At 38.8% G+C, this 9,258-nt stretch overlaps 1 protein-coding gene across 1 annotated transcript; it reads left to right on the top strand.

Annotated features, from left to right (window-relative positions):
- Positions 1-4,008: 4,008 nt before the first annotated feature.
- tbxta (T-box transcription factor Ta) lies at positions 4,009-6,831 on the top strand (the record flags this gene model as incomplete). Its single annotated transcript, XM_079258777.1, has 8 exons — positions 4,009-4,193; positions 4,582-4,846; positions 5,204-5,338; positions 5,417-5,478; positions 5,563-5,624; positions 5,741-5,914; positions 6,238-6,361; positions 6,573-6,831. 8 exons carry the CDS (start codon positions 4,009-4,011, stop codon positions 6,829-6,831), a joined length of 1,266 nt encoding a protein of 421 aa, XP_079114903.1.
- Positions 6,832-9,258: the final 2,427 nt, after the last annotated feature.

Here is a 9,258-nt window from a genome sequence, read left to right on the forward strand (position 1 = left end):
TGAGTTGAGTCTGATGGGTTGCAGCAGGGAAACTATCTATCCATTCATCTATCTATCTATCTATCTATCTATCTATCTATCTATCTATCTATCTATCTATCTATCTATCTATCTATCTATCTATCTATCTATCTATCTATCTATCTATCTATCTATCTGTCTGTCCAGCCATCCAGCTATCTATCAGGGCAGTGACGATATGCTTTTGTCCCCGATTTTGTTCCGATTTTTTTTGGGTGCCGATTCTATTTAAATTGCGATTCTTACAATTCTTTGATATTGCTGATTTTTGTAGATTAAAAACAAAGAAAAAGTATAAAACTATTTTTTACTCGTCATTTTTCTTGAGTTCAATGAAGAAAAAACAACACATTCTGCTGCTATAATGACCAAGAAGACAAGTAAAAAGTCTAATAAAAACAATAAAAATTACATAAATTTTATAGTGGATTAATTTATTTATTTAAAAAAAATCTTTTTTTTTTTTTTAAACAAAACATTGATTTTAGAATTGTGAAGAAAAATATCCAGATTTGGGATTTTTCTATTTGATTTTCCCACCCCCATTATCTATCTATCTATTTATCTCTCTCTCTCTCTCTCTCTCTCTCTCTCTCTCTCTCTCTCTCTCTCTGTCTCTCTCTCTGTCTGTCTATCTATCTATCTATCTATCTATCTATCTATCTATCTCTCTCTCTCTCTATATCTATCTATCTCTCTCTCTCTCTCTATCTATCTATCTATCTATCTATCTCTCTCGCTCTCTCTCTCTCTCTATCTATCTATCTATCTATCTATCTCTATCTCTCTCTCTCTCTGTCTCTCTCTCTGTCTGTCTATCTATCTATCTATCTATCTATCTATCTCTCTCTCTCTCTCTCTCTGTCGCTCTCTCTGTCTGTCTATCTATCTATCTATCTATCTATCTATCTATCTATCTATCTATCTATCTATCTATCTATCTCTCTCTCTCTCTGTCTCTCTCTCTGTCTGTCTATCTATCTATCTATCTATCTATCTATCTATCTATCTATCTCTCTCTCTCTCTATCTATCTATCTATCTATCTATCTATCTCTCTCTCTCTCTCTCTCTCTCTCTATCTATCTATCTAGAATTAGTTATTTAAAGGCTGTGAAAATTATTTTATATTTTTAATTTAGCTCTGTTTAATATTGCTATTCACAATAATCGCCCCTCTCTACAACCATTTCTACACACTCAAAAATAGAGGTACCAGCTTGTACCTAAAAAGGTACAAATGCTTGTCGCTGGGGGTGTACTCTTTTGAGAGACATTTCTGTACCCTTCAGTTCTGGTCTATTTTTGTACCTTATCAAGTTCAACCTCACCTTATCAAGTTATGTTTTTTATGTTTTTCACAGCATTAGGCCTGGTCCATGCAACTTAGCAATATTATCTTATCTTTTATCTAGAAATAATCTTCAAAAACTCAAAATACTGACATTGTGGGCTACGGCAAGTGTTGTGCGTCTAAACCGGTCTTAACAAGACATTTCTTTTGAGGCGACTTTTAAAATCTTTTTTTATAAAATCATCAAATATCAGTTGTAATATGTGGTGAAGTCATAGGAGGGTATACTGATTGCTGAAGCAAAGCTGGTGTGTGCACTATACGCTGTAAAAAATAGTCCCCGTACGCAAAAGGATAGAATTTAAAAGTGCCGGTACTGCGTACCGCCGCTGCGTACCGCTGCGTACCGGCCCACTTAAAGCACTGCTGCTAACAATACTTTTTGTTACGACAAACATTTTTCAATGCTGCAGGTACCCTTATGGTTAAAATGGTACAAATTTGTACTTTATGTCACTTTGAACCCTTTTTCGTACTCTGAAGGTGTGCTTCTGGTCTCTTAAAGACCAGTATTGTACTTCTGAGAGAACATTTCCTTAAAATGTACCTATAGGTACAGAAATGTCCTTATCTTGTACCTCTATTTTTGAGAGTGTATATGTGATGTCACGATGATACGGTTGTGTTTTCATGTTAAAAGCCTTCATAAAACAAGACTGAATTGTTGCATGAATTTTAGTGACATCTAATCCTAAATCTGTAACCCTGATCAACCACAACTAGAATGAAAGGGGAAAAAAGCTTTCAAATAATTGAGTTGGACTGGTGCTCACTTGCATATCAATATGTGATGTAAGGTCATTTTCCCCTCTCTAGATTTCTTTTCAGTGTTTTTAACATAATTATGCAGAATTACATGTGTCCCATGAGAGCATAGTACAAAGTGTAAAATTTTAAAACCATTAAAGAAAAAAAAAAAAAGGGTTGTTTTTTTTTGGGGGGGGGGGATTCTTTTCTCTGATATCTTTCACCTTTTTACTGCAACCTGACAATATGCCACACAAAAAAAATACTTGGGTTATAAAACATATTTGCTGCGTGAATCTTTACTGAGTTTCCATGGCGATGCACTCCACAAATGTAGCATTATCCTCTTAAGGAAACCCCATTAAAAACCGGACCCTTTATGGGAAACTTCTGCATTCTAAGCCGATGCAGTTTATTCCCGATTTTCACATTCGAGCCGGAGCTTTGAAATGTTCTAGATGATCCGGAGTGATGGCAAGTGAAACATGCACAACATTAACAGAATAAAAAGAAATTGCAGCTATTTCCACTGTCTCTACATCATCCCTTAACTTTGAGTGGGAACAGCAAAAGTCCAGCTGAACGTTTTCTAAAAAATAGAAATGGTGGAAACAGTCAAGACCAAACAATTCAGACTTCCTCCTTAAAATCTCCATTTTGTGTTACGATTCATGACTGAGAACCGGTTGTTGTGGAAATAAATGAGAAAATGAAGTTCATTACCATTTTTGAGCATGTGAGACATTTGAATGACAAAATGTTGTCATGTTAGGATTTTCAAAGCCCCTAGCTGTCAATTCAGACAGGAACCATGATGGATGGGCCATTTATCACACAGTGCTATGACTAATGAGCTACGGGTCATTTTCAGCGTAGCCTAAAATAAACAAACAAAAGTTTCTAGGAGGAATTTGGTCATTTTAAAACCCTAGGAAACCTCACATATTAAAACGTTAAATACAGAACAAGCATTTACATGAAAACAAATCTTTTATCTTCTTATGTCAATAGTGTATTAATACTTGGCATAAAATAAAACTGAGCATTAAGCAGTGAAAAATGGATGAAAAAGAAGCCTAGTTGTATTTAAGAACACTTAAATTCGATCAATGAGGAATTTTGAAGTTAAAATTATGTATTGCATCGGTGCATCTCAGTGTGTAAGCTGTGGTTTGGGCCTTCCGTGATGAAATCTAGGTAATAAATGGAGGTGGATTAGAAAGATTTGTTGGTAGAAAATATTGGACAGAGGTTAAATAGCTGTGTCAGAGTCTGAGAGAGTGATGTAGGCCCATTATGCAAATCCAGGTATCACTTGCAGGCAGTTCACACTTTGTCACAACAGAAGCAAAGAACGGCTGCTTACTCAGTTAACACAAATCCTCTCTCATGTGGATTTGAGGCAACAAAAGATTAGCACAATTAGCAAATACATAGCTGAGTTCAAAGGCATTGCTCCTCTTCCCTTAATTCCCCGCTTTCTGTTTGGACTCAAGACTTCAGTGCAGAGCTGCAGCAGAATGAAAAAGCTGCTAAACTGTTGGTCCTAACTTCACCAAGGCAGCATTTTAAGGAATAAAACCCTTTTTTTAAATTAATTATTTTAAGACGATTTTTACTTTTCATGAGCTTTAAATCAATTTTAAACCTGTAAATGCTTTTTAGACTGGCTGTAAGAAGTTGAGGCATTTGTGGGCGGAGTTTGAAGAGGTTGAGCCGGTCAGATTGGCGAGGTGGTCACGCACAAACCACGCCCCCAATGAAGTCCCTCAGGGGCCCTTAAAACAACGAGGCCTCGGGGTTTGGAAACCAGTACGCGCTCGGGCCTGTGTCACAGCCTGGTTCTGGAAACGTGTTTTGGCTCTTGTCTTCCCAACCTTTGGAGGTATGACTTCTTCAAACCCGGACCAGCGCCTGGAGCATCTTCTGAGCGCCGTGGAGAACGAGTTCCAGAAGGGCAGCGAGAAGGGGGACGTGTCCGAGAGAGATATCAAGCTGACACTGGAAGATGCAGAGTTGTGGAACAAATTTAAAGAGTTAACCAACGAAATGATCGTCACCAAAACTGGAAGGTAGGTCCAAGGCAGGAGGCCGTGGTCCTCGCGGGACAGGTGGGGCACACTTTAGCTTTCCAACTCTGCAGATTTGTTTTTTTTATATATATATATTTTTTTATGTTGACTATAAAACAAACAAACAAACAAAAAACATTAAACCCCCCCGGTTACTATATAAACTAAACTCACACAAAAATGTTTTAAAAGTTGCCGGGAGGCATTTAGAGCCCCTTTTTTTTCTTTTTTTTTTTAACGTTTTTTATTTATTTATTTTAGTAGGGTTTGATTTTACGCATTTTTTTTCGTGATTTATAGATTTTAGCCTAATAACAATAAAAATAGATTTATGCGTTTCTTAAAAACTGATAAATAAAAATCCCACCTACCCATCCGTGTTTTCCAGGAGGATGTTTCCCGTTCTCAGGGCCAGCGTCTCTGGCCTGGACCCTAACGCCATGTACTCGGTGCTGCTAGATTTCGTAGCTGCAGACAACAACCGCTGGAAATACGTGAACGGGGAGTGGGTACCGGGTGGCAAACCGGAGCCCCAGAGCCCCAGCTGCGTCTACATCCACCCGGATTCCCCAAACTTTGGGGCGCACTGGATGAAGGCGCCGGTTTCCTTCAGCAAAGTCAAGCTGTCCAACAAACTGAACGGCGGCGGACAGGTGAGGGGCGCGCGCAGAGCGCACGGCACAAGCGCACACAAATAACCATCCTCCTGCTGTGTGGCTGTAACGTTATGCCTTAAATGTTTTATTCTAAAAGTTAAATTAAGATCTAAATTAAATTACAGCCTCGTTTCCAAGCACGAGGGAATATGTTCTCTTTTTTGTGTGTCTTGTCCAGGATATAAGCAAACAGAAAGACTGGATGAGACCGAGAGCAGAAAATATTTTCATATGAATAATTTGACTGCTTATTTCAAGTTTAGTTTCAACTTGATGTCAAAGGATTTAATCCACTTTATTCTATTAGAAATATACTGCGCATGAACAAGCGATATTAATGGGATATTTCAACAGATTATGCTCAACTCTCTGCACAAATACGAACCAAGGATACATATTGTGAAGGTGGGGGGCATCCAGAAGATGATCAGCAGCCAGTCCTTTCCTGAAACTCAGTTCATTGCTGTAACTGCCTACCAGAATGAAGAGGTTAGTTGTACAGCATATGTTTTCATTGTGAGACTTACTGGGTTGTTAGGAGCGTTAACAGTCCCATCCTGCACACAGATCACAGCTTTGAAGATAAAGCACAATCCTTTTGCCAAAGCCTTCTTGGATGCCAAAGAAAGGTACCGACTTCAACTTCAACTTCTACTTAAATCAGTCAGTGCAGTATGATTACAGCAACCTAATACAGTATTTTTTTAATGCAGGAGTGACCATAAAGAAATCCCTGACCACAGTGCAGACAGCCAACAGTCTGGTTATTCCCAGCGTGAGTAATAAGCTTTTCCTTAAACTAAAATAAAAATCTGTCAGTTCCTGATAATAAAAGGTGTTTGGATCATTGACCTACACTGGTAGTTCTGATGTGCATCTTTTCGTTTTCAGTTGGGGGTTGGTTCCTCCCTGGCCAGAGTCCCATCTGCCCCAGCAGCAGCCCTCCCCAGTTCAGTGGTACAGCAGGCCACTCATCGGGATCCTACTGCGAGCGCTACTCCAGCTTGAGGAGCAACAGAGCGGCTCCGTACCCCAGCCATTACCCTCATCGCTCCTCCAACACAAGTAAGAACCCATCTACATATGCATATATATATATATATATATATATATATATATATATATAACCATATATATGAATGGACCATGAGTCCGGAATAAAGAATAAAGTCAGAAAGATATATAAAAATAATAATACGACTACTAATAATACTAATAATAATTATTTGTATAATAATATTAGTATTAGTATATTATTATTATTATTATTATTATTATTATTATTATTATTATTATTATTATTATTATTATTATTATTATAAAAGATGCCGTATGATTAAATAAATGGGAACTTTGTTGTTAATTTATTGTCTTTACCTCATTTCTAGACAACTACATGGACAACACCTCAGGGACTCTGCCATCTCATGACAGCTGGTCCACCCTCCAGATCCCAAACTCCACAGGCATGGGCACTCTGTCCCACACCACCAATTCAACATCTAATTCTAGGTGAGCCTCTTACCTGTATGGAACTTCATACTGATTCCTTCCATTGGCTATGATAGGATTAGATCACGTAAGGTGCCCCTTTTTTCTTTTAGGGATTAAATATTGGTGTTTGGTCACTTTTTTTTTTTTAAAAGGAAGATTAGACCAAGCAGGGAAGTTATGATTTAAGTTGAAGTACCTGCAACAACCCTTGTCTCTGTTTCATCCACAGTCAGTACCCCAGCCTCTGGTCAGTAGCCGGCACCACACTGACCCCTTCAGGCTCTGCCTCCGGTTCCATACCCGGAGGTCTGACCTCTCAGTTCCTGAGGGGTCCTTCTTACACCGGTCTAACCTCCTCATTGCCCGTCTCCTCGCCATCCTCCATGTACGACCCAAGCCTGAGCGAAGTTGGGGTTGGGGACGCCCAGTTTGAGAGCTCTATTGCCAGGCTTACAGCAACCTGGGCACCCGTTGCTCAGAGCTACTGAAACCTCGACTCCTTCATCTGGTCATCATCTGGAGACACCAGAGACATTTAGAGCAGTATTAAAGACTTAAATCCAAGTCCAGGAGGAGATGTTCGGAAGTTTAGATCATTGAAGTGAGTCTTGATGAAGACGCAAGCTGATGAACGCAATCAGTCCATCTCACTTTCACTTTTAAACAGAAGCACAAATCAATGGATTGAAATTGAGAGTTAAAAGTTAAATATGAATATGTAAATAAATAAAGAGACAGTGTTGCTATGTTGGAGTGAAAAGTGAGGACCCCTCCCGCCTTGTCATGGAGGAAACGATGTCATCATTGCAATCTGCACCGTAGTGCTTATTTGGTTTTAAATCCTCAACATAAACCTTAATTTTGAGCTAAATGGTCAGAAAGATTTGCTCTTAAAAAGTCTCACATGGGCCCCGTGATGGACGGGGGACCCGTCCAGGGTGGACCCTGCCTCCCACCCAGTGGTTGCTGGAAAAGGCTCCATTTTCCCTATGACCCTGAACTGGGAATGAAAGTCTCCCGTGATAATTCCACGTGCAGTCTGTTGTTGTTTTCATCGACGTGAATACTCACTGACATTTGCTTTAACTTTATCTGACGAAAAAAAAAAATAGTTTATGAAAGTTCTGCTAACATAAATGTGTACATGCATGTATAAAAATAACTTAACATCCTGTGTTTTTGTTTTATTTTTTTTCCAAACATACATAAGCCTTTTGTGATTGCAATATAAATGTTCCACTTAGAGAGCTACAAGTGCCTTCTGCTACCAGGCAGGTTTTCTATGCCTGCTCAGATGCCTGTACATAAACTATCTATTTGTAGTTAAACCTGCTGTAAGTTTTATTTATGTCATTTAATAATAAATTAAAGAATATTTTCTTTCTCAGTTATGAGTTTTGTTGTGTTTTTTTTAGCAATAAAGTGGGATAAAATTCAGAATGCGATACTGGACCTCTAAAGGTCCTGCAGCACACACCTTTCCCTCATTTTCACATTCCCCTAATGCACCTTGGTCATCAAACATTTGGCCCAACTGTGATGACCTTTCTTTAAATAAATGTCCACATGACATCGCTAAGTGAATTTGGATTCTCTGACATGAGGACATGATGGAGAAGTGTCCAGTTTCAGCAATGCCTTGGGGTATTTTTCCACCGCTGGCACCCTTTCGTTACAATCTGCATCATGGTGCAACGTACGGCAAACACAAAGATTATGGAAAGGAAACTAGAATAATATGTGAACACTGGACACTTAATTAAATACAATAAAATATATTTATTAGCTGTGTAATATTAGTGGAGAGAAAGTAAACTTTGAAAAAGTGTTAAGACTCTAAAAAAAGTTTTTATTTTTAATCCACAAGTCCAGATTTAAGATAGACAGAAATTTTATGTAAAATCAGTTGTATTTTTTAGAATATTTTACAGTAGAGTGTTATTGGAAAAGTGTAATTATAGATATGGAAAAATTTAAACAGAACATGTCATGAAGAAGAGTCAGTTTACAGGGATTTGGTTTATTCGGCTCATACCTGAGACCAGAGGCTTGGCAGCAGGTTCATGATGTCAGTGGCTTGACGTGTGTGTGTGTGTGTGTGTGTGTGTGTGTGTGTCGGAGCAACAGAGGTTTCAGCCCCTGAGCAGTGATGGAATGGTCCTCACTGACGTGCAAATGAAGGCTGGAGGGTCAGGGGGCCACAAGCAAACAGCAGTGAAGCAGCAATGTGACCTGCAGCTGGCGGGGCCTTTTACAGTGCAGCAAAGGTCCACTTGTTAAATGCTGACATCTCCCTCTGCTTGGCTTTGCTACTGATGGACTTCATCTCCGTTACCTCTGACAGCATACACTTCTGTCTTTTTCTTCAGCAAATGAGCTGATGTGATGATCAGATCTGTGAAGCACCGAGCTCGTCTGGTGACGTTGACAGAAGAAAATGAACTTCTGGCCGACTATTACTAATACAAGCCAATGAGACATTTAGCTCATGACCTCACGTTAGTTTAGTTAATATTTAATTACTATTTATTCTGGTCATATTTTAATGTTGAGGGGAAATATAGAGTTTTAACAGAGCTTATGGAAATGCTCAGTTAAAAGTACAAAACAATAAACTTAAAGCTGGGATAGGTGATCTTCCTCAGACTTATTTTCACTCTGGGTGAAGTGGTTCCTTGTCCTGATAGTAGTCTATACATTCTGTAATCATGAACAATAAGAAATATAGTTAGACCCCTCAGTCTACTGTAAATCTATAAAACTCTGACCAATCCAAATGTTTGGATCAAATTGAAGTTGTTAATTTCTTATATTTCGTAGCTTCTTCTCCCGGCTCCCCTCCTCCCCCTCCAGCAGTGCATACCTGATAGCCACACCCTGCATATAAACAGCGTGTTAGGATGAAAATACAAAGT

Source organism: Telmatherina bonti (assembly GCF_933228915.1).
Source record: "Telmatherina bonti genome assembly, chromosome: 19".
Lineage (NCBI taxonomy): Eukaryota > Metazoa > Chordata > Actinopteri > Atheriniformes > Telmatherinidae > Telmatherina > Telmatherina bonti.